The sequence below is a fragment of the Onychostruthus taczanowskii genome, unplaced genomic scaffold (genome assembly GCF_017590055.1).
Source record: "Onychostruthus taczanowskii isolate IOZ18803 unplaced genomic scaffold, ASM1759005v1 scaffold3, whole genome shotgun sequence".
Taxonomy (NCBI): Eukaryota; Metazoa; Chordata; class Aves; order Passeriformes; family Passeridae; genus Onychostruthus; species Onychostruthus taczanowskii.
Window position 1 is genome coordinate 15,422,714 of NW_024500349.1, and position 26,811 is coordinate 15,449,524.

At 40.7% G+C, this 26,811-nt stretch overlaps 1 protein-coding gene across 3 annotated transcripts in view; it reads left to right on the forward strand.

Annotated features, from left to right (window-relative positions):
* ADARB2 (adenosine deaminase RNA specific B2 (inactive)) overlaps positions 1 to 26,811 on the forward strand; it is a 302,575-nt gene that overhangs the window by 236,691 nt on the left and 39,073 nt on the right. For all 3 annotated transcript variants that reach the window (XM_041408483.1, XM_041408485.1, XM_041408486.1), the window contains 2 exons: positions 8,932 to 9,046; positions 24,692 to 24,860. In XM_041408483.1, coding sequence (XP_041264417.1) covers positions 8,932 to 9,046; positions 24,692 to 24,860 — 284 coding nt within the window. The remainder of the gene's footprint in view (positions 1 to 8,931; positions 9,047 to 24,691; positions 24,861 to 26,811) is intronic.

Genomic DNA, 26,811 nt, shown 5'->3' on the forward strand with positions numbered 1-26,811 from the left:
ATGTGTGACGGGCAAGGCGCTTAATAGCACAGAGCATTAATGAGAACCATAAACACACAGGCATAGATTTTCAAAATGATGGTCAAGGGATTTGAGCAAGCACTGTTCTCTCCCTGCTTTGAGCACTTACCCAAGAGCTGCTAGCTGGTTAAGCTTTGGGAAAGAGTGGACCTCGAACAGCCGGAGAATTGTATGTGACAAGGGCTTTGCCACCATCAGTTTCCAGAGGATATTCATTTTACTGCACCTAAGCAAGATAAAGCAAGGAAACTGAAAACTGAAAAGACATTTCTCAGATAAAGGATTGATTTTATTAAAGAGAGGCAACTCATAATATTAATCTAAAATCTAGGTTTTTTATAGAGACTATAAAAGTGTTTTTACAGAGTTAGCCGTTCCTAGACACTGGTGCCTTTACAGAGCTTTTATCTAGTTAAAGAAAACCCATTGGTGCTAATTTAATATCTGTAGTGTACAACAGCTTGACACCTGAGGCTTGTCCTAAAGCAGGCACAGGGCTGCAAAGCGAACACTACTTCATTTTTTGAATTATTCAGCACTTGCAGCCAACCTTATGTGTGCCTCTCTAGGAAGAAGGCTTTTGGATTAATGATCAGTAAAAGAAAAGTAAAAAGGCAAACAAACAGCCATTCCTTTCTGCTGTTTGTTAGCAGGTGCAGTATTGACTTCAGGAATGATTCTGCAAAATTGCTGTGGACATTCTTCATTACCAGAGCTGTATGCAGAAGGAGCAAAGCTGGCAACCTAGCACGGCCTGCTTTAGGGAACAACTGTTCATGTCAGTGGAAAAGCTTGTTTCCCCTAAATTCATTGAAATGCTACCTATTGGTAGCATCTCTTTAGAGCAAGATGAATGCAGACAGCAATGAATCAACCTCAAATAGAGAGGGCCCATACATTAGCATCCTAACATTAGCACATTAATGTAAATTTAAAGATTCTAATTAAACCTTTATGCAAAATGTTTTTCTATTAAATAGAAAACCTTACTTTTTGGAGGAGCTGAGGCATTTGGATTTGACAACGTTTCCTTTTTCAATAGTATGCTTATTTTATGTGTTCTATTTTCTTTCAGTCACTCCAGGGGTTTCTGAAACAAATAAAAAGATACATTATATTGTTTGATTGATTCCCTGTAGTCAAGGGATATATTGAGAAAACAGACCAATTTTTTTCACTGAGCTTGTAGAATAAATTTCACTTTAATCTTTATGCTTCCTACTGTGGCTACACATTTCTTTTGAGATATTTAACACTGATTAAACTCATTTAAAGGATCCCATATTGGTACTCAGGTACAAATTCAGAAACTTTTTCATTATGGAAGGACTTGTATTGCAGCTTTTGGTTTCTAAATTTGTCCCTTCCCATTACCCCCAAATACCCCAAAAAAACTTGGAGTGTGTTTCCTCCATTTTAAACTTGATCTTTGTGTATAAAACTCAATATTTTAAGAAAAAAATATATGAACTTCCAAACAGTTCCTCTTTGCCAGTTGTGACTAAAAACTTCACTGAAAATATTTTAAACAAATTTTATTAGGAGACTTTTGTGGTCCCTAGTAAAAGAGATTCAGATGCAGTGGAGGTCATTCAGCTGGCATTTAGCCACTCAAGAACATAATAAGTGAGAAACCTAACACAGCCTTTAAGCATTGCTGAAGCATATGCTGGGTGTATGAAAATCTGATTATATAGTTTTTTAGCAGATCTCCCATTCATTAAAATAGGGTCTAATCTAAAACCTAAAGAGGTCATTGGGAAACCTAATGCCAAGTTTTACCAAAGATGGACCTTAACCAATCCTTCTATTCCACCTTTTTCTCATCTTAATTTTTCCATTTATGCTGTATCCTCCCAACTCCAGCACAGGCAGTGCTATCCTTTTCACAAAGCCCTAAGTTTACTGTGAGGCACAAAAGAAAAATGGGTGAGAGAAAGAATTCTTTTTTTTTTAATCCCATTGTTGGATCTTTTGGGGCATTTCATCATTCTTCTGTCTGCCACACAGGGACTATGTTCAAAGTCTGCTTCACACAGCAGCCAGCACAGTGCTGATATTTAGTAAATGATCACTAATGATAGAACAACAGCGTGGAGGCAAATATGTTTTGTGGGGCCTGGGAAATTAGCAAAGCAATCAGCCTCCAGCCAGGGTGAGGGAGGAGAGGGAAGTAGACAGCAAATAATCACTCTGAGCCCAGGAGCTGACAGCACAGTCTGCACAAGCTGGCCAGGTCAGCCGAGGTCACTAAGCCACTGAGGAGCCTTTACAAATGCAGAGCAAATTTGGGACATTTGATGATCACAGAAATAAGGAATTCATTGAGGTAGCCCAGCATCATATGTAGCTAAAACACTTGTAATTGGACTATGAACAGACGGGCGAGGGTGGTGAAAGTGATTCTTTTGACTGAATCAATAGGACCAGTTGATCTTCCTCATCAATCTTGATAAGAAAACTGTGAGGATAGTTAGTGTCAGAAGTGCTTTATTGGAGTTTTCATTAAAAGCTCTGTGTGGAAATGTGTACCCAGCTGTAGCCACATGCAGCCTGTGCAGCACAAGCCCGCTCTAAATAGCACAACTGAGAAGACCTCTCTGAATCAGGATGTACACAGGATATATCAGCGCAGTTCAGCTGAAATGAGACATACAGCCAGACAAAATAAAACCATGGCCATCTAAGATAAAACAAAGCCCATATATGCTGACCCTGAGGGGTAACCAAGAGCCAGACATAATGATCAATACTCTAGGAGTTATGATCAGTGAGAAATAATTCCTGTACATCCCAAGGAAAGAACCACGATGAATTCCCTGGCAGAGCCTTGTTCTTTGAGTAATAATCTGCAAATACCTGCACATGCTGAAGAAAGGCTGAGTTATGATAGGCTCTGGACTGCAGCCCCCAGTCTGGCTGCAGAAGCCCTTGTGTGACTCTGCTTGGAGAGTCTCATCACTGACAGTGCCATTTGCCTCCCAGCTTCCCTGAAATATACGTAAAAATTGTCCCCTTTTACCTCTGGATAAAGGGGGCTCATGGCAAAGCAAGTGGTTTGCACCGAGGCCACCAGGAAGGAGAGCAAAGAATGAGCCCAGCCACCAATGCCCTGCCTGTGACCACCTTCCTTCCTTCCTTCCTTCCTCCTTCCCTCTCCATTCCTCTAGGTCCTTGCTCAGTGCTCTCCACTGTGCTGGGGAGCCCCTGGCACTAAATTGATTTCAGAAGACTGATAGAGGAGGGCAACCCACGACCCTCAGCTATTTCTCTTCTCAAGGCTGCATCTTGAAGATGATGAAGAGCCTGACTAATTCATTGACTTGAGGGTACAATCACTTATCAATGAATCTCCAACTAACTACAGCAAACTTATTTACAAGTCTGGGAAAAAAAATGTGTAGCAATTTGCTATTCAGCCTGACCAGGAGCAGCTCTTCAGGATTGATCTCTTGTGCTGTGTTTTCCTCCCCTCCCATTTAGAGAGTGAGAGTTCTCTGCAGGAAAAACGTACAAACTCCCACTGTCAATGTTTCCCTCTCGGACAGTGAAAAGAACTAGGTGTGCATGTCCTTTTATCTGAAGAGAGTTGTGAACTTAATTCAACCTGATCCCCATTCATCGTGTTCAACATTTAGCCCCCAAATGCCAGTGAGATTCTGGAAATAAAGTACTAGAGAGACAGCAAAAACAGAGCCCTTAGTGATATCTGTATAGTAGAATATTTCTTCCCATCCATATGCAAATCTAACCTTTTTGATATTTCAACCCTATAAACCCTAAGACAGGATTTCAATAGAAAATGTTTACTAAAGGCTTTCTCCTTTATAATCTATTGATTTTAATATCCTTACTATTCCTGCTGAATGTCAGTTTTACCCTGAAGACTCCCATTGCAAACTTGAGCACATTTAATTATTTATACCATTTGAAATATTAGTGCTGAGAAATCCCTAAAAGTTTTTTGGTTCTGTAATGGTGTGATCTAAAGTTTGATTTTCTTTTGTGAATAACAGAAGTAATTTGATATACTAATCAAGGACAGATGAATACTTCAGACATCACAATGCAGTTATAATAGTACTGACATCTATTTTTCATCTTTCCAGACTCCTTGTATAAGTTAAAATACAGCTCATTAAGTACTGTAGGATCTCTCAGTGAACAATTTAGCATTATGTTTCCTTTCTTCTGCCAGCAGCCTGAGCAAGAAACTTGTTTCCATCAAAGGCAGAGGGCATTTAGGCAGTATTCAATGTCTGAGTGCAGCCTAGGGCAGATTTGCCCTTGGATGGGGGTCAAGCAATCTCCTCTGCCTTACTTGCATCACTCATTGTATTCACAAGACTGACCTTGTCTCTCTGAAACAATTATTTTTTGTACAGAAGAATTTCTGTGAGGACCTATGGAAAGATTTTGATAGCAGGCAGATCAAAGCAGGGCATTTTAAAAAAACTCAGCACCTTGAAGTTCAGTTCTTCCTCTGACTCCTGTTTTTTACTCCCAACATCCACCCAAAGCCAGAGTGATGGAGCTCACCCTGCCTGGCCAGGGTATGAGCATGCTTGAGCTCCCATCCCTGCCACTTGAGCCTTGTCCAGAACATGTAAGAGTCAGGAATACTTCCACTGGCTTCAGTGGTGGTTTGTACCCCCCCAGAGTCCAGGGGATTAAACCCCTAGGCATCAGTCACTCCTAGGTTCAGCACTCAAGAAGCATTTGAGCATTTGTTCTCCCATGTATTTGTTCTCCCACGTATTGGAAAAAAATTTCAAATTTCTGACTGTCCATATCTTTCTATTTTCTTCACCCATCCTTCTGCCCTGAGCTGCAATTTCTCTGACATTACATGATCAGAGCAATTGCATGCATCTCTATCAATTACACTGAATTTCTCTTTCATAAGGTAAGTTTCTACTCTTATTTTTCCCTCATCTTCAGAAATTTTCCCTTTTCTTCTACCAACCTGATAGCTGTTCAGAAGCTGCCAAGATGTATTTGGCTCTTGTATTTACTCCAGATGGAGACTTTTATTTTCACTCATATCTGGCAGTAGGAACTGTGGTATCACCAAACACAACTTTTCTCTGAGATTGTTTTGAAAGAAGAAAAGAACCGTTCCTTTTGCAGATGGTTTATAAGTTACTTCTGATGGCAGATAATATAGCCTAGCCTGGATCCTTAAAGATCAACAAGACTCACAATAGCCGTAAATACTTGGATTTTTCTGCTTTATATCCCCTCAGGAATAACCATCTGGATATTTATCCTTTAGTAGTCTAGGATTATTGTTTAAAAGTAAAGCTAGAAAATATCTGGAATGAAATCTGTGGTTCTACACTGAGCAGGGATAAATGCAGCCACTCTTATCTCCACCATATCTGTCCTGTGTGCATAGATATGTCTGTAACCAGTTAATGTTTCCTGAGAAGCATTGAGAACCAGTCTTAAGGCTCTAAATAGGCAGAAATGCTTCTACTGATTTCATTTCACAGAACTAGGTCAAGCCAAATAGCTGCTCTGCTGTGGCTAGAGGGAAGCCAGGGTGCTGCATGGATGGGTGTAGGTGAGGAACCCAATGCCACACCCAGCTCTGCCACTGGGCCAACTTACAGGACGAGAGTATTCAAAGCTCTGCAATTATTTCTGCACAAGGAGGAGCAATCTTCAGAGTATCAAATCTCTTGTGGGGCTGACCTAAGCCTCTTCCTTATTTTTCTCCATCTGAAAAAATAAACTGCTTCTTTTCCTCCTTTCCATTTTACTTTGGAATATCCATTTGGAAATTTAAGGCAATATGATATCCTGGAAATGGGCTCTCAGATTAGACACTCTTCCTGGTTGTTTTTCCAGCATTCTACATGTATTCATCTTTGTTACTTCTTTGCTTCCGTGAGTTTCACTGGCATCCTTTTAGGCAATGGAATCAAGACAAAAAAATGTTCGCCTGACTTATTTTAGCTAAGAGGCTTCATATTTAATGGATTTGCTGTTCTTTAACGTCCCAGGTCACTCCCTGAGATCAGCAAATACTGAATTTCTTATCGCCCTAATATGTTATCTGAAGTCATGTCGTTATTTCGCCTTTAGTGAGTCTCTTTGCTCTCTGGCTTTGGAACCCACTGCCAAATGAAGTAAAGAAAGCTTTGACTATGGGGAATTTCTAAATCCAAAGTTAAAAGTTATTTGTTCTGTTTAGCATTTTTAAAATTATTCTTTTAGGAATTGTATGTGCCTCTGAGCTAATTAACTCTTAATGAGCGCAAAATGCCCTGGGATGCAGATTTGGACGGTACAGTAGAAATGCAGACATGGATTGGACTGCAGTACTGCAGCAGATGACATTTACAATTTGATTCTTTTTTAAATGATGGTGCAGATATTTTTATTGAGATACACTTCCCCCCACCCCCCCCCTCTTTCTAGTCTAAATAAAGCTGATCAAATTTTCAGTCCACCATATGGGGCCCAGTTATATCAGTTCTGCAAATACACTTTAGTTTTTCATTATGGATGAAGTCACTCTTCAGCAGGGAAAACAAGTTGAGAAACAAACTTTCATTTTATGAAAGACAGGCAGTGTTCCAGCGCTGAGCACTTAACCAGAGCATCAGGAAATCAGAACACCTGGCTGTGCCCAGCTCTGTGCTATTCCCCTGGACCAGTCCCTCACCCTTTTAGTGCCTTCACTCATTCATCTGTAAAGCAACTGTAATTGCGTTTATATCACAAGGGTGCCTTGATGCTTGGCAAATGAGAATTGACCCAAAATTCATCCTTCAGAAGCACTGTATGAGCAGTACCTTGCTCACATGGTAATTGCGGACAATTAGATTAGAAGAGGTATAAATGCAGTGAAAGTGAAATTCCATTTAGGAACTGTCAAACTGTTCTTGATCATTTTTCTTTGTTTTCATCTAATTCTAGTGTGGAATTTTGCATGCATCTCCCAAAAAGGCTTTATCTGCCTCTTTTCTTCTTCTGCAACAAGACAGCATATTTTATTCCGTGTTATATTAAACTGTATTTTGGGCAAATGGTTTGTTCCCAGAACAGTACCTTGGAAATCTAGGTTTAAGGAAACAAAGAAAAATTATTGTGCCAAAGAAATCTTATTCTTTATGTATTTTAGCAAATTGCAATCACTTACAAGGATTGTACACAGAAAAAAATATTCCAGGTTTATGAATAGGGGTTTGCCTAAGTGTTGTTATGTTTTATTTAATTAGGGGTTTTTTTTATATTTACCATAATAATGTTCTAAAATTAAGCTGAATTTCCACAACAAACTGTAGAAACATATGGTGTACAGCCTGCAGAGGCACTTAATGGCAGCAGCATTACTGATATTTGTGAGTTAGAACCTGCTTTCCTCTGAGAAATAGCTGTGTGTTCTCCCAGTTTAAAACTGTTTACATCAACCTTTTTTCATTGCAATTAACAATTTGGGGAGGAAAAGAATGAATGGGATCTTCTTAAATACATTTCCTTATTTCCACGTGGCTGTGGATATTTCAGGGTGAGGAAAGTTGTGTATCAGACTCAGCCTCTCCTCCATGTGTGTCATGAACACAATGAAACAAAGTGGATTAAAGGGGGCCTGCTTCACCAGGACCTCCTCCAGGTAGCATATCCCAACACCAGAAGAAAAAAGTGGAATTGTTGTTTGGTTGAGCCACTTTTCCTAACAAAGGTACAATCCCTTGGGGCTAACCAGATTTCAGGATGCCAGGAGGTCTCTGTCAGCATCCCAGAGAAAGCTCCATCTCCCAGGAACTGCTTCCAGAACTGCTGTAACTGCTACAGCTTGGGTCACTAAAAGAAATCATGTGTCTGAAAAAAAAATCCTTTGGATGTTACTTCTTTATGTTCAGACTTGCAAAGCACTTTAACAACTCATGCTCACAAAGAGTGTTCCACTGACTTATCTCTAATGTATGCTTGAGAGGCTCAGTGCAAAACAAAATGCAGAGATTAATTAAATTAAAAGATACCAAACATTGCAGCAGGGAATCATTCCAAGTCATGGTGTTCTCAGGAGCACCAGAGCTGGTTTAGGTTCATGCTCACCCATGCAGAGTCTGCAGAATTCACTTTTTAGACCTTTTTAATGTTCTCTGTTTTAGTAACCAGGCTCCCAAACTCTCCCTGGTGATTGGACTCATTCATACCTGAGGGTTCTGACCACAAACTCTCCAGTGCCCAGCCCATGGGAAAATCTGACCTTTCAAAAAATATGCCATGCTCAGGAAGAGACATGGCAGACCAGTCCCTCCCAGAGCGCTGCACACCCATGCACTGCAAGCAACATTTTTGGCAGGATATGCAAGCAGAGATTCCAAATCATACTGTCAAGACAGAAGCAGGACAGATCATGGTGCTCCTCTGGCAGATTCCTGAGCTGATTGCTTTGCCTTAGTAGCTGTGAGTCATTAAAAGCTCACTTTGGATGCAGAAATAGGTGGATGTACTGATTAACCAGGCTTCAACTCAGCTCTCAGTCTTCAGTGGGCTAATGGAAATTTTCTCTGGGCTCATAGAAATAAATGGTTTTGTAGGACACAGGTCCACCAGTTTATTTTACTGTAATAAAGTGCTTTAAGTTCCTGTGAACTGGTCATTAACCAAAGTCTTAAGAGACTGGAAAAAGGTTCAGCCTCTAAAATCTTCTCCCTTTACTTCCAGTCCTAGTCAATCTGGATCTCTAGGCTTTCATGCAGTTAATTTTGCTATTGCTGAGGATGATGTAGGAATCTGAAGGAGGGATACTCATTTTATCTTTGCTCAGATAGGTGCTGTTTAATTCTAAAGTGCACCTCTCCACAGCTGACATCAGGTGACCAATCTGCACAAATGCCCAAGTTCCTCAGTCAAAGAAGTAAAAAAATTCTTTCTGACTGTCTCTTTCAGGATTTTGCTGACTCCATATACCAAATGGTTGCACAGAAGTTCCAGGAGCTGACAGACAATTTCACTTCCATGCATGCACGCCACAAAACTCTTGCAGGCATTGTGATGACCAAAGGTAAGATATCCTCTCATTTATTTTCCTCTGGCATTTTTCATGACTAAGTATTACATTATTTACCTGGTTCACAATACTGAAGGATGACTTTACTCCCACACAGAAAAATGAATAGTTATGCAGTGAAAAGAAGCATTAAATATTTACACCTCAAGTAAGTTCACACAAAAAATATTGGCAACAGAGTTGAAGATTTATTCATAAATATGTCGCTACATTTCTTTGTTTACAGGACAAAATGCAGCCCTCTCTGATTTTTCATTTCCTTACAGATGGGGGAGAGAGTTAGTTATCAATAAAAGTAGTATTATTTATTAATTACTTTTTTAGGTCTGAATACACCAAGTTCTTGTTATATGACATAAACTTTGTTTTAGACTGGCAACAGAAAAAAATAAAAAACAGAATATGTGTAATTTTAGTTCTGCTCTTCTCTAGCCATGGGAAATACTCACACTTACCAGCAGGGAAAAAATTTGGTATTCACTCATGTTAAGACTTGACTGATTGACACATTCTGTGTTGAAATCCTCAGTGCTTTGATGAAACAGTAGCATAGATGGTCCTTCTCTGCAAGCACCCCTCAGGTGGGGCACCTCAGTATTTATGAGAATGTCAGCAGTGGAGATGCCTCCATAAACGTTATTCTCTCTCTGACACATGGAGCAGTGGGTCCAGTACAGAAATGAGAAGAGAAGCTAGGAGGGGAAAGCCATATATAATTCATCCAGGCTTGCCTCACTCCTTCCTTTCAACAATTGCATTAGCTAGATTCAGTAGGGACAGTTGTGAATATTGCAAGACAGCAGGATGGAGACGGGATTTTCTGATGGATCTTTTCCAACCACAGAGCCTAAATGCAGATAAGATTTCTGTGCTGAGCATCTCCTTTCTGATGTGAAAAGAATAAGTAACCATATTCAGTATGAAGGAAAATAAAAAGGAAGTGTGATTGACTTTGGGATGTGAAAGATGCACACTAGACCCAGCATACCAGCTGCCTTGTCATTGTCAGATTTCTTGACTGTGGCTCTCATCAGATTTAAACAAAGTGCTACAGTTTATTTAGATGAGCTCTTTCCAAGCAGAAGCACAAGGAAGAATGTTTAAATATACTTTTTATAAGAAACTAAGCTACAGGAGCCAAGAACTATTGTTTTAACCACATGTAGGGGGAAAGCACAGGGAAAGTTACTCAATGTAAGAAATGTAAGAAATGCCTGTAGGAATTTCATCCCATTCTACTTTGCCAAGGAGCTACTCCTACATTCTTTAGCCCAGGTCTAGATCAGCTTTATAAAGCATGATAGAGCCACCTCAGCTTTATTTCCACATGTCCAAAGAAGCACATTTAAGACCCACAATATACGAGAAGAACAGTGACTGGAAGGAGTCATAATTCCCAAAGCTATGGCTGCTGAGTGCATGCAGTTCTAGGGGAAGAAAAGGGCACTGTCTATGTCTCTTCTTTAAGGAAGGGCTGAAAGTGCCCTTATGCTGTTTGTTTCTTTTGGTGGGTCCCATGCCCTTAGTGGGATTTTACAAATTTGTGTTTCATGTTTCATCTTAGTCAGCATTAGGACAAAGTATAATTTTACTTATGTTCACAAACTATTTCCCTCAAGGCTTCTTTTTCAATTCTGAATTCCCTCCCATGAATTTGTTCAATCTGTCAGCCATCCAATTTGTCAATATCTCACTGGTTTTTTTGGAACCCAGAAAAGAAACTTGCAGATATAAGGTGATTCACAGAAGATGCAAAGCTATAAACAGCCTTATCTTAGTATATTCTCCAGGAAGATTTGAGTTCTCTCCAGCACAAGAATTTCAGCCAACCAAGGCAAGATGAATCATCTGTCATTTGTGTCATTATTTTCTGTACTAAAGTTGTAGGTTTGTGGTCTCTTCTTCACCATCATTCCCAGCAGTAGCAAGGACATCGACACACTGTTCAAAGATGGCACAGGCAGGTTTTCCACATCAAGCACTCAAATGAATTCCCTGTGTTTTTAACAAAAAAAATTTGGCAGAAGCTCTCTTAGATCTCTGCAAACAATTTACTAATGACATAAACAAAAACAAATCTGGAAATGCCTTGTTGCATTTGGTACCATAACTGACAAAAACTGATTTGTTTTTACCTTCATTTCAATTTACTGTCATCCTGACTAGAGGCAGATTTATCTGTGCTTGTACAGTTTCCAGGCAAAGCTGCTAAAAAGCACAATGGGATTCTGTGATAACTGCTGTTAAGATAATGCAAGATCTCTGCAGACAAAAAAGAAGTGTGCTAGATTGGTTTTCTTTTTCTGAACTCTTGACATTTTTTCTGTCATTTCAATTTCCCAGGGAAACCAAAGAGAATTACGTTTGGCCACTGTAATTGACTTATGCTGTAGCACCCGGGGCAAATTCCAATGTGTAAGAAAGAAAAAAATGTGGAAAATTGTGTTATTGACAGACTGAGAATGTTCTACAGTAATAAATTGCTAGTCAGTGAAACAGGCAGTCCAAAGCATTTAGAAATGCCTTGCTCTGAATTGTGATGGCAATTAAAATCTCCATGTTTTTTTGTGAAAGTAAGTTTAGCTGTTTAGCAGACATCAAGATAATCTTAAAAATATGGGCCTAGGCAGGAGCAATTTACCACACTAGATACCAGCTGATGTGATCTTATCTGGTGTAATACAATAATTTAATATAATAATAACTAAAAAACTCACATAACTGATCTTGGACTAAATGTTTCAAAAGACTGAAGAGTTTAAGTAAATTATTTAATAGCTACAATATATACTGTTATCATGTATTAGGAATCTGCTAGTCCTCTAACATATTCTAATTTTGTTGAAACTCAGAGAAGATTGTTCTCTCAAAAATGGTTTGATCAATTCTAAGAAAAATTATTTAACAAGTAAAGTCTTCCTCATACAGCAAGCTATAATCCAGAGACTATAGAGATGATCTTCAAGTAGAACAATAAGTATACTTATTATTGTAGCATAATATTTATACGAGGACCTATGCTTTACTGCACATTGACTCTCCACAGCAGATCTGCTGATTTCTCTGAAGATATGATGAATTCACACATGGTAAATTAAGAACATCAGCTCACCTGTGGAAAAGACATTCTGGATAACACCATGTCAAACACAAGGCATCGGCTCAGAACTTGCATCATGTGATGCAAGTTGACTTCCCTCATCATATTTTGCATTAGTGGCTAAAACACAGTAGATAACACAACATTTTGGCTATTTGCTTGCAAAGTACCAAGACTATCTCTCTCTCCTATCCCCAGCAAGTGAACTGGAGGTGAGCAAGAGGCTGAGAGGGGACATAGCCAGGACAGGTGTCCTCAGTTGATGGAGGGAGTATTTCTTGCCATAGGACACTGTGCTCAGCACTAAAAATCTGGGGAGAGGGAAAGGGGGAGATAACTGGGTTTATGGCATTTGTCTTGCCAAGTAGCCATGAACTATCATTATATCAATGCATTAGTCTTGCCTTCCTTCTGTTTCTTCCCAGTCCCACTGCAGAGTGGAATGAGCGAGAGGCTGTGTGGGTGTTTGGCTCTTGGCCAGGATCAACCAATATTTCATTTCAACAGCAGCTGTTCCTTGATGTTTCTTGTTGTCAGGGAAAGAAGACCCATCAGCTCCCCATCCTTCTGTCTCTCGGGTGCAATTTGGACATCTTATTTTGACTCACTGGTCTGCTGTATCTTTCTACTGAAATTTTTTTTTCAGAGAGAAGTAGTTCTCAATATTGTGGTTGTTATTGTTATGTCAGTTGATACATTTGAAAAAAATGAAGGGCAAGCAAGCTATTATTTTCTAACACGAGGTGACAAATGCAAACCCAGAGCACTCTCACATACATACCTTGGGCCCAATGCCCAGAGTCACAGATTGTGGGGTGACAGGAGGAGCCCCTGTGGTCCCCCCATGGGTCACCAGGCAGGACAGCTGACAGGGCATTGAGGGGACAGTGTGACAGTGCTGCCTGTCCCCCAGAGCTGGGAGGGAGGAAGCCCCAGGCCAGGGCAGAGCAGGGTGGGAGATGTGAGCCTCACACTGAGTGCTGTGATCTGAAGGCTGGTGGCATTCACAGTGTTTATTGGCATCACAGAGAGAGTTTGGCTTTTGCTCTGCCTGAAATCGTCAGGCATGGTAAAGAATTCCTGTCACTCCGTAAAGAGATGATCTATTACTGCTGAGGTCCTCTGCAAAAAAACCCTGCCATAATCATTAGGGACAAAATGAAACTGCTATTTAAACACAATTTTCCCATTTGTGTTTGACAAATCTTAGTAGTTTAAATACTGATAGGAACTTTTTGTCATGCTTTCTGTTTAAAATGAAGCATTAAGAAAGTTCAGTCCTTTTCACGGCAGTGTAACATTCATAGAAAAAGATTATGAGTTGATTCCTCGCTTCAATTTTCTCTCTTCTATATGTATATTTTTTTTAAGGCTGACAATCATTTTGATGTTAAAAGCAAATTAGGAGGTCTTCTCAGTTATCTTGTGAGAAATAAAGATGAACTGGACAAAAGAGCCCTAAATAGAAATTTCATGCTGTGATAAAAGATGGGAAATTATCATCCGTATCTCATGGAATGGGTCTTAATCATTGCTAAGTGGAGTAACAAAAAGAAGTAGTTAACAATATGTCTCCATGATTCTTTGCAGTCACATTAAGATTCACAAAGCCTGGCAGTACAATCAGAAATAAGTACAATCAGAAATGCTGCTGTCCAATTGATTTCTAATCCTCAGTATGAGTAGGAAAGTTGCAAAGCAGTAGAATGCAGTAGAATATTCAGGCCATATGTGGAGTACCAATCTGCTCCATCCCATGCTGCACTCGAGTAGCCAAACCAGTAGGAGAAAATGTGAACAATTTACACATTAGTGTCCCTAGCAAATTCCTTCAGAAAGAGAGGCACAGAAGGAATTTAGGCTCCCAGATCCCATTTACATAGTTACATTGATGCTAAAAGCCTGGTCCCAGTGAGATTCAGTGTTTCTGTGAGAATTGAAACTTCTGAAATCAAAATTGAGTGTCCTAACTACTGACATACATATTTTTGAAGATCTCAGAAGGTCTCTTCAACTACTGCTGCCTGATGCTCTCAAGGACATGGCAGAAAGTCAATTGACATTCTTGTGAACACTGTTGACTTCTTACATATGCCGAGGTTGACACTTCACCAGTAGATGACAGTTTTGCTCAAAATAATTTAAAACAGGTAAATAGATATGTAGTTAGGAACCATATATGTCACTTTTTCTTAGAAATCTGTTTTCCTCCACTTATAAACCCTCAACCAATAATTTGCAGATTCTCTCTAAATAGTTTTGAACCCCATAAGACTATCCCTTTTCTACAGCTGCAACTCTATTCCTGAATTTTGTAATGCCCACCTATAATGGGCATAATCTCATTTTCCTGCAGCTCAGGAGACTTAGGTTTCCAAATTCCAGCTCAAAGAACATTTGAGGTATTGTAGTTAAAACTCTGGCCCCACCAGATTCATCCCTTCTATTAAAATGTGGGTTTAGGCATTGTGAGGACTTCCCCTACAAGAGCAACTTTGAGTGTTTCTTCATCATTTCTGTCAAACAAAGGCTAAGGAATAGAAAGTAATTGAAGGCAGATTACTTAGAAATAGAAAATATGAGATGGGACACAATCCTGCAGCCTTCAACAGAGTAGGGGAAAAACAGCTTCAGGGCAACTCTCCAGGCCAGTTTATATGTTTTGCATTAAAAAAAAAAAAAAAAAAAAAAAAAAAAAAAAAAAAAAAAAAAAAAAAAAAAAAAAGGGAGAAATGCAAGCACCAGCTGGGAGTAAGTACAGAACCAGAGCTTCAGTTTTAGAGAAGAACACCCCAACCTGCACGCACACAGCCTCTCATTGCTGTTATTGTCTAACCTCATTCCATCCTCTTAGATGTTTGGTGGCACAGGTTCAGAAAGAAGAGGAAAAAACACCCCTCTCATATCAGCAGTTTTAGGCACTTCCACAGGAAAATGGGAAGGGAACTAAGTCCCTCATTTCTCACCAGCTGAAGCAGCTGTAGGTGTCTCCAGCATACTGCACTGCTGCCTTCTGGTTACTCTGGTTCCCATCTCTTCTCAGACACTGAGCCTTTTTACTTCCCTGAACATTTACTGACTCTGGATTTAGTTTTTCATTCCTGCTGTTCAAAGTATTTTTCCGATTGAAACACCTCTCAAAACCTGGATGCAGACAAGGCCTTGGCTCTGTGTCACATGCGATTGCATTGGGCACAAGGATGGGTGTAATAATTAGCATAAAGCATGGAAATTAAAAATAGGCACTTCTGTTTCCTAAGTGTGTCAAGCAAGGAGTTGGCAAGGTCAGACTTTCATTCTGCTCTGTGATAAGGCAAACTGGAAGCTGTCCCACTGTCAATACCAAGAATGCGTCTTACCCTAAAAAAAAAAATTTCTTTGGTGAATAAAGGCTTGGAAACCATTGCTTTCACCTTACCAACCTAGTAAAACACATAGGAAGATGTTTTTAGATGCAAATACACCAAAGAATAAAAAAAAAATACAGTATAAAAAAAATCCCACATAAAATGAGGTTCCTCCTGCGCTTAACTGCCAAAATTCATATTTAGGATATCATTCTTTCTCACTGTAATTTAGAATCTTAGTAGCATCTAAAACTGTCAATTTACTTAATGCTCAGATATCAGTGGCACGACATTTATTAGAGAAACACAGTATCTGCAGTCGGGACAAGGCAGGAAAGTGCAATTCAGTCCTGCTTTAAAATCAAGAATTATTTGCAAGATCTCTTCTTGAGGAGAGTATTCAAATTCACATCAAAGGATAAAACCCTCAAATAACTTTGATACTACCACTATGAATTTAGATATTTTTAAAAAATCCTCAAGGATATGGTAAGGGGGTGAAGCATGCCTGGGCTGGCTGACCCTCCTCCCTCTCAGGATTTCCAAAGCCCACGGTGAGGAGCAGAAGGAAAGGTAAAGGGCACTGGTGCTCACAAACACAGCACTGTCTCCTTCCACATCCTCAGAAGCAAAGCTGATGGGATTTCATCCTTTTGGTCCACAGAGGGGAGGGAAGAAATGGACCATAGAAATTAGAACTGGGAGAGACGACTAAGTCGTCCAGTCCATTTCCCTGCAAGCATAAGATTGTTCCCAAGTGCTCTTTCCAGTCTAGATTTAAATTAACCAATTAGCAATGGGGCTTTCAACAGTACTTTGGGAGACCATTCTAGCCTAATGGATCTCATTGTTAATAATTTTCACCAGTTATTCAGCCTGACTTTTATTTTCTTTGATGTCATCTCAGGACCTCAGTTCTGCTGCTCTAAATTTAGTGCCCCCTTCTCTTCTTGGGGTTTGTACCTTTCAGATACTCAGAAACACGTACACCATATTCATAGTTTGCATATTCAATTTTTGTACTCTCTCCTGCTGGGTCACTCTTCTCTGCAGCCCCCAGCAGCCTTGCCTTTGTTTTCTGATTCCCTTCCGCTTGGGCAACCTCCTCACCATTCTTTTCCACACTGGAAATTCACCTTTTGAATGAGTCTTAAAGGAAAAGCCTGCACAAAAAAAAAAAAAAGTCTTGCAAAATGGATTAGCATAAGAACCCTTTCTCAGGCATCCCGTGATGTGATCAAACAGTACAAAATGGGCTTGTGTCAGAAAGGGATTTTTGTTTCAGAGGAACTGAATTTGGAACTTATTTACAAGTGCACTCCCCCACCCCTCCCCACGCCTGTGGGTTTGGGCAAAATTTACTATGCCCGACAGTGAAAGGAGAGCCATGGCCACTGTCAGACAAGACCCTGGCTCTTGCTTCCAGCACAGAGGGGTCAGAGATCAGGGTAGAGAGGAATGTCACTCTGGCCCTGCTCCTTCACTGATGAAGATGAAGAGCTGTGCAAAGAATAACTTTCCCTGGGCAGCACAGTCAGAGGGAGGACTACTTAACACATTAATAAGGGAAGAAAATATGAGGCTCTCAGAGGCCCCCTCTTCACCCTCTCTTTCCACAGAAATACAATATTCAGTTACACATAATCCACATTTTGATGTAAGGAAAGGAAAACCCTGTGTAACTCCAGTGTTTCAAAGACTGTTCCATTTGTACCCCTAAATATCTGTAACCTCACTGCTAGCCACTTCTTTGTTCCTATTATTTGCTAGCTGTGTTATCTGCCTTTTGTTCAGACTTCTGCTATTCCATTTCCTAAGCCCTCAACATGCTTCTTTCTTCCCATATTTTAGTCAGCTGCTCCACATCAGCTGCTCCCATCCACCTCAGGGGTACTCTTTGGGACATCCAGTGTGAGCCAGGGGTTACAGCCAGGGTGCTCACTGAAGTCACATCTTCCTGTTTGTCACTGAAATAACCACAATCGCTACCACAGGTACAATAGAAAATGGAGAGGAAAAAAATGAGCTGCAGCAGGCTTTATGGCTGGCAGAGAAATGCACACTGTGCATTGATATATGCACACTATTAATCATCTCTGCTGTACACACTTCTTCTCCTATGGCTACACATTTTCATTTTTTTTTTTAGCCATGATTATGGTTTTGTTCCCCATGCAGAGCTGGGGACAGGAGAGCTCTCTGTGCCAGGAGTGCATATCAAAACTGAAGAGCAAGATACACCACGCCTCACACCAGCCCCTCAATCCCCAGCTCCCTCCTTGCACATACATCTTGATTTCACTCCTCTTGAAGCCTCGGAATAGAGGGGGTTGTAGATGCCAAATTGTGGGGAAAATGAACTGATGGACCTGGGTAAACACATCCCTCCCTTCTAACCATAGACCTACCCCTCATGTAAGCACTGACACACTGGGGCAATGGTTTCCATTTCTAGAGAAATGTGTCCTTTTCCTGTTTCGTTTTGGGTTTGTTTTTGGGGGGTTTTTTTGTGGTTTTTTGTTTTGGTTTGGTTTGGTTTTGTTTTGGTTTTGGGTTTTTTTGGTTTTTTGTTTTCTTTTTTTGAGGGAGAAGATGGAAAGAAGAGCTCTTTGCCTCTTTGGCAGTATTTTCTGTAGGATATTGTCCACTGCTGGGGTGGCAGGCAGCAGCCTGGCAGCTCAGTGCCCCCAGGGCCCAGCACAGGTTCAAGGATTTGCCTTGGGACACTGGGGTGCAGGACTGTACCCACAGCACATCCCTGCAGACAGCTTTTCCAGCATCACTGCCCTTTCATGTCTTGACTATCTCTTATTACAAAATTAAAGCCATTCTAAGAATGTGATAGGGCTGCCAGGGAAGAAGATAAGAGAAAATAATGCAGGACTTGTCAGTGCTATGTAATATCAAAAAATTTTCCTTTCCTAAACAAACCCGAAATGGAAACCTGAACTTATTCAGCTGTGAGTAGAGGGTATTTAAAAAAAAAAAAAAAAAAAAAAAAAAAAAAAAAAAAAAACTCCTCTGTGATCAGAGCTCAATTAAGCTGCCTTGAAAATTATTCCAAATACACTTTTTTTCAGATAACAATAGACAATCCTTTTGACTGATTTGTTAAAAAAGGTAAAGAAAGAGCATAAAATTATTGCTTATCAGAGAGAGAAGCAGCACCATTTAAAATAACATGAAATTGTATCCCATGAATTATTCAGAAGGGCTGATGTTACACTATCATTATTTCTGGCTTTCCTTTTTCCTGCATTGCATTTTGTGTAAGTTGTCTCCCATTCAATAAAGGAGGTGTGGGTTTTCTTAATTAATCAAACCTGATTTTTCTGATTATTTTTTTCTAATTTAAAATGAATATATTTCGAGCAGTGAGCTGTCTTCACAGTGTCATGCTGAAAAAGAAGATGAATTTCACTACCACTAGCAGGGTCTAAAACATGCAGTGCAACAGTCACTTGCATACTGACTGGTGCTTCTCTACGTGTCATGCCAGCTGCTGAGAAACCAAAGTGTGATCCCAGTTGTATCCTGGCATTAGCAGTTGTAAACTCCATCCTGTTCTGTGTGAGTTAGGCTCACTGAATTTCACAGCTCTCTGATGCACAGCCCGTGTGATTTGCTGATTGAGGTACCAGTCTACACCTCCTGTGATTTCCTCATGATTTTGATTTTCCTTTACCAACACAAAAAATATGCAAGGCTACAAACTCATTCTTATGGAAGGACCTAATGATCACAGCCCACTAGAAGAGTAACTCTTTTAAAATCAATGGAAGCATTGACTACACTAGGCAAAACTCATCTGTTTTATTGGTAGAGCTGTGTCTCCAGGCAGGTGGGTGTAGGCATTTTGTGTTTATGGCCACAACTGACTTAAACACCCAGCTCACAGCCATATTCCATAAGATGTCAGCCAGTTCTCCACATCCAGTTTGTCTCCTGAGCAAACCTTCATAATTTTGCTTACTTACTCTCTCTTCTGTCAACATCTTTCTGAACCATTTCTGTTAAAAGCTCTGTGGCTGCAGGCCTGGTGCTTTGGGAGGTCACATAGGGGAGATAGCCCTGTGTTCTTTCTGTGTGTAATAGTTCATCTCAAGGCAAAATGAGCATCCTTGAATATACTGACATTGATACAATTATCCTTAATTGTTGTGGGGGAAAAAAGCTGAAAAAAAAATCTCACAAAGTTTATACATAAGGGGAAAAAGTGTAAAGGCCCTAGATTTGTTCTCCTTGCCCTCTTATGATTTGGGGAGTTTTGATCTGTATTTTGCTGCTTGGAAGAGAAATCTTACTAAGAGCATTTCTCCACAGTGTAGGAAGGTTTATTCTTCTGGCTGTCTATAGGTCTTCAGAGTTCATGAAGAGAAGCTGGCAATACTGAGATGTAATGTAGACTATCAAAAAGCAAATACCTAAACTAGGCCAGATGAATCACCTCCTAGGAAAATTCCTCTCCTTTGACTATAAAGAGAGTCTACAGCAAATTAGCTCAGCTACGGACATCTAAACTCTAGTTATCCAGAACAGCTGAAATGAATCTCCCTGCTGGTGTCAGCAAACTGGAAATGGCTTATAATAAAACCCAGTTTCGTTTCAACAGCTCAGCTGTGACGTGAAAGTCTGCACAATCACTGACAGACAAAAAATGAACATCAGGGTTTCGAGGTTCCCCCTGCCTGGCTGTGAGAGGAGTTCCTGCCTCTAGACACTCAGGCTTCCAGGAGGGCACCAGAAAGGATTGTTACCTCACTGGATATGTGGTCAAAGGCAATGTGCCATTTATGTGTACATTTTTGGTTTATAATGTAACTAATTAATTGACAGAATTTGTCCAGATAAAATGTAGTGAATTCCCTCCCTGCTCTCTCAGCTGTCCTCAACAACAGGGTGTTAGCCAGGACCCAGCCACTCTGCTGACACAGCTTCCCAGTTTCCTTTCCCCTGCTCCATTTCCTTTTCAAATTGAAAGCTATTAGAAGTCTTTAGGCAAATAATAGAAACCTAATGCAGGTGCCTGTTATAAATTGTTCACTGGTTACTTTTAACCTAATGTCTCTTCAAACATCACTTTGCAGAAGGCAACGAGGGTAGGAAATGCCTCATGGATTCTGAAAATCAGTGGGTCAAGAGTTAAGGTCATAATAATGTAGCCCATTTCTCCTTGTTTGTCAAATAACCTGGATGCAGTTACATCCCTGGATCTTTTAGCTGAGATTGACTGCCCTCAGTAAGAATGTGAGTCTCGTGGGGAGCAATCTCTGTCCCGAGTAAAACCTTCTGTACAGCCCTAAGCAGGGTGGGTGCCATAAGGCTGGTGGTGCCAGTTACTGCTCATGGAGGATTCTGCCACTCACAAGTCCACAGCTTTCCTAGGCATGGCTTGAGGATGTGCACAGTCTGGATCTGCTACATGTCTGAGGTTAAATTAATCAATGCTTATGAGGAAGCTTGACTTTCATAAATAGAAATTGCTTGAGAAACTTGAAGTATTCTGCAAGCAAAATAAAATAGGAAGTAAACATTAATAACAAGAGTTAGTAATTACTGGTTTTAATGCAAAATAGACAAATGTACAGAAGTGCCTATTAATTCTGAATCACTGAAGCAAATATCTAGGCTCCAGAGCTGAAAATGCTGCCTAAAATGCCAGTGTGATTAGTCAATGCTAAAATCTGCCTTCATCAGCTAAGCATCACATCTTGTTCTCAGAGAAAAATTCCTCCCATGTTCACTGGCAATAATATCAAGCATTACACAGGGGATAAACCTCCAGCTCTGTGTGTGTACCAAACAAGGGGACAATCTGTTAGCATGTATGCTCCTGAACACAGCGGACAACTGTCAGGTTGTTGGAAGTATTTCTCATCATGCTGGGTGCCCTCACAGGCAGCATTGAACAGTGCTACGTTGGTCACAGATCACTTTCTCCATTTGGCTCCCCAGTGAGGTGTAAATATTTCAGAGCTAATGCATAAGTCATGTACACCTGGGTTTCCAAGTGCCACAGCAGCGAGACATAACTCTTGGGTATTTCTGAGCATAGAGGAGCATGGATTATTTTCTGACACTGCAAATGGAAAATACATGGAGATCTTTAATGTTTAACACTCAGACTGGTTCTGCAAATTCTGGGAAGCCATTGCCTCCCAGCCCCAGGCAGCATCTAAGTGATGTTCTGCAAGCATGTACACCTTGCCAGGACTGGCAAACACCCCAGGCTGTGTCCACACGTGGTACCCACTGGGGCCCCACATCACTGCAAGTCAACATATGGAGTTAATTCACACAAACTTGAACACCCCAAGCACACTGGCTATTGCTGCGCAGGTGGACATTGTGATACAAACAATATCAGAGGTGCATTATTGCTGCATCTGATAGGTGTTGGGTGCCTTTCTGTTTCATTTGTGAATAAATCGAGACCTTACAGGAAATCCTGAGTGCATTCATCAGCTTACCTTCATCTGAGAGGAGAAAAAGAGTTAAGTTTACTTGTGGATAAAATTATTGAAAAAATAAAAGACATGACACTGTGTACTGGGCTGATTGAGGGGTGAGGAAGGTGTAGATCCCAGAGAGCAGGAGGGCTTACCCAGGTGGTTTGCTCTGTATTTTCAGATGCTTTGGCTATGAGGTGAAGGGGGAGAGGAGGAGGCACACCAGGGGCTTGCTAATGCTGGGAGAAGGAGGCATTTGGTCTCTCTGCCCTGAGAAGGAGTATTGGCAGAGGTCCTCAGGGGCAGACAGAGAGGCTCATGGGTTTCTGTAGGAGGGAATTGCCTCTTGGTACTCCTGCTGTGCCGAGGTAAATAAGGCTCTACCTACAGTGGTAAAGAAATAAAATTGAACAAAAAAATAGCTGATTCTTTTCGTGGGCCTTCCAACCAAGGAAAATATTACATACTGTTGAGGAAAATATACACTGATGTTTGAGATGCTGAGTGGGACTCAAACACCTCAGTAGCAGGCAGTGGCCCATGAAATGTTTGATGCTAGTCCATGTGAAAGACACTGTTAACTAGATGGACATGTCACAATCTAAGATACCTATTATTTTTCTCATGAAAGCAGTGACCCTAAAGCAAAGCAATTTTAATGTACAGACTACAAGCACATTTCTTTGTAGGGAACAAGTAATTTTTCCACCTCAACTTTTTACCTAGTAATAAAACTGGAATAAACACAAAGGATTTTTCTCCTACCCATTTCTCCCAAGTGTTCCCATCTCCATTTTTTGGGTTTTCAAGATTTCCAGCTCTTTTTTTTCTCCCGAATAAATACTCCAAAGCACTTTTTTAGGGCCACATCTATAGTAACAAATAGAGATTAAGCTCTCAGCACAGGCATACAGTGATGTGTACTTTGTCACTAGTACCTGTAACAACTTCTATATGAAATTCTCACACCCAGGGGCTCAGACGGGATTAACTGAATTTTTCACAATACTTACCCCTCTCCTACACATGCCACAATGCTGTTGTGCCACATTACAACTAAACTTTTTGGATTACTGAAGATTTTCTATTGATATAGGCATGAAATAATTTTGATAGAATTTGCAATTATATTCATTAAGCATGGTTACAGCATGTCATCCACTAGTAGTCCCAGTGTTGTGTGGTGATTATGATGGGCTGTTGATGGTGTTTACTAACTGGGAGATCATTGACAGCACCAATCCTTTTGTTTAAAATATTATTTCCTTCTCCATTCAACTCTTTTGTCATTTAACACCAATAGATTTTATAAGGGAACATGGCCCCAAACATGGCAAGCCAAAAAAAATCTCTGCAGTTTTTCAGTTTTTCTGCTATTCAATAGACCTTGTAAGAGGAAAAAAAAATCTTTTTGCTGACTCTATAAAACTATTCCTAATGCTTTTCTAAAGCTAAAGTGATACTATAGAAACAGCATCAACAGGGACCACAGGAAGATTGTTTCCATTCCTCCTATGGGTATTTGCAGTCTCAGACCTGTCTTCATTTGACTTGTCACACTTTGAGGTCTTGATTCAGTTACCTAAACATGGGTGTGTGTTTTCACTGAGCCTCTTTATGGATTTCTGTGTGAGATGCATGGGGAGTGTGCAGAACCTCCTGGGCTGCCCAGACTGCAGCCTGACATCAGACAGGATATCAAGGGCATCTCAGGTGACTCTACCTGGGCACAGCCACACCAACACCTGCAGTCTGAGCTGCTGTGCAGGTGTTTGCCCACTCACAGCCATTGTGTCAAACACAGCCCTACACTCAGGGGCTACTTTGTCCCTTCTAGAGGAAGCACCTATCAGGAAAAACAATTCTTTTTCCCAAGAGCTGTTCTCCTGTTCTTTGGTATTCAGAAAGATGAGTCCAGAGATGTGTTTTTCAAGAGATAATTTAATTTTGGGGTCAATTCATTCTGAATTCTACTTTGAAATTGTCCACAGGGCTGAAGGAACTATGTTTTAGAGTGAAACCCAGATCCTGTTGAAGTCTCTAATCATTTTGCATCTGACTCCAAATAACTTAGGATTTATTCCTAGAAAGTGTTATCTGGACCAAGGGACATCTTTCAATTGCCATCACCATTATGTAGAGAGGCAACAGATGAACAAAGCTGGACTCAGTGATAAATGCTCCATCCCCGAGACCACACTGGAAAGAGCACTGATGTAGCTGCTCTTGGAGAAGCTAAAAGGAAACTGGACTGAAAGTCAAATCTGTTAGTGTATTTTCTTCGTGATTTTTAAAGAGCGGCCCCAGAAACATTACTTCCATTTTTTCAGTACTTAGAATGCAACAGCAATGAAAGCTAACATTACAGGGAGTATGTGCTCCCACCAGAAAATGTCTTCAACAGCTCATAAAAACCTGGCCATTTATCAGCACTGCAGGAGATCTTTATTACCTCCCTACAGCATATGCTCTGCTATGATGTAGTTATTGATTTAACAAGTAAACTTCATGGCGAGCTTTTATCTTGGAATTAGCAGCAAGACTGAAATATAGACCTTATTATTCTAATAACACAGAGATGTGAGATTCCTGCATATTCCAAAGGCCATATCATCACCTTAACAAGCATCTCATTAGGGCTATCTGGCTGCCACATCAAAGTGTGTGCCGTGAGGACTTTAACAATCGTGGTATCACACTCACCCCCAGCAATTTCACAGCACTTTTGTTTTTCTTCCTACAGGTTTGGACATCAGGCAAGCTCAGGTTATTGTGCTGTCATCGGGTACCAAATGTATAAATGGGGAATACATAAATGACCAAGGGCTTGCGGTCAACGACTGCCATGCAGAAATTGTGGCAAGAAGGGCATTTGTTCACTTCCTCTACTCACAGCTGGAGCTACACTTAAGGTAACTGAATTCTGTTGATTTTTGGGGGCTGTTATATGGCCTTCAGTGGAACAGATCCATCTTACAGACAACTGAACTATTTGGTTTCTTATGTCATTTTTTCTGTGTGTTTAGGTGATGAAGGAACAATACACTGCACACAAAAGAAAATTGAGAGTTAGGTAGTCTAAAGTGTTGGGTCATGAGCTGCTTTACTTCAGCTGATTCTCTTTCAGCAGCGATTAGATATGACTCATAAAGCTGGGCTTTATGAAGCCTGATGATTTTGTACAAATCTTTACGTGCAGGCTTATTAGCATCATTCACTGACCAGAGACTTGAAGGGAGTCATTTTGCTTAATGCAGCCATTTTCCTGTCTTCCTTGCTGCTGCTGAAAGATCTCAAAGAAGTGATTTATTAATCATTAATGTCTTCATTGACTCACTACAGAACCAATGAGTGTTAACAGCACAGCAAACTTTGTGCCAAAGTGTAAGATGCTATCACTTACTCCTTCTTTATGATGTTTTAAAATGTTATAGCATGTAGAATCATTACAGTGGAATTATTGTTCCTGTCTTCAGCCAAATCCACCTTGTTATCATTTAAATGGCTAATGGGTCACAGACTGCCTGGAAGATGGTAGTAAGTGGGATACCTCACCTCAGAATGCTGTTTTTTCTCTGATCATGTCTATCAACAATCTGGAAGAGGTTACATTGTGCTTGGTTATAAGCTTTGCAGGGGACACCAAAATGTGGGAAGCACCAGTCACTATGCTTGATGGCTGGTCTGTCATCCCGGCAGGCTGGAGGGCTGGACCAGCAGGAACACTGACAGAAAACAGCAAGGACAAATGCAAAGTTCCACACCAAGGAGGAAAGAATGACATTCCTCCTTTCCACCAAGAAGGAAAGAAATCCAGGCTGGGGAGCAGCTCTGCTGAAAAATGATGGGGCTTATAGGCAGACAGGGACCAGAACATTAGCTAGTGGTGTGCCTAACAGCAGGGAGAACAGCAGGATCCTGGAAAATATGAAGAGTCTGCCAAGGGATGTGTGCATCCACCACTAATCAGCACTCATTACAGCCCATCTACAATGCTCTGTGCAGTTTTGGGTGCCCCATCAATCATCTGACACAGATTCAGCAGAGGCTGCCCAGAGTCTCAGGGGCCAGAGTGCCTGGGCTGGCTGGAAGTGCTGACAGACCTGGAGCTGATCAGCCTGCAGGTGGGATGGCAGAGCCAGCAAAGCATGCCAGCAACACAGTGGAGCTGACATCTTCACCAAGGTGTGCAGAGGGAAGGGGGCAGACAGGAGGCACATGCTGAAACAAGAGAAGCTCAGTCTGAGTGTGAGGATTGATTTTCCCCATGGGGTTGGGCTAGCAGTGGGACAGATCACTCAGAAGGATTGTGCAGTCTCCCTCCTGCCTTGGACATTTTCAAAATCTGGGTGAATAGAACCTTGAGCAATCTGTCAAACTAATTTGAGAAGGAGGTTGGGATAGAGATCTAAAGACCTTACCAGCCTGAATTATCCTATGATGTGAAAACTAAGCAGAAGAAAAGCTGAGGTGGCATTTATTATGTGGAAGAACCAAGAAATTAAGGAAAACAAACAAAAAAACCTCTTTCTCTATAGGTCATTCTTCTGCCCTCCATTCTTAAGAGCATATTCATGTGACTTTTTCTGAAGGCCATTAAACTCAGTGCAAAAACTTCCTTTGACTTCAGAAGGTTTTGCATCAAGTCACAGACACAAGGGTTAACCTAAGCAGGATTGTGTGCTCTTATAAGCACCTGTGATACTGTTGCACCTAAGCAACAATAGCAGGAATAATGGCTATTTTAACTTCAGGCTGGAGCTGAAGACAAGAGAGTATATTGAGCACATGGGTTTGGCTAACAAAGGGGGACAAGAGCATTGAAGGGTTTAATCAAAAACAATATTCTCTCTATTTCATTCT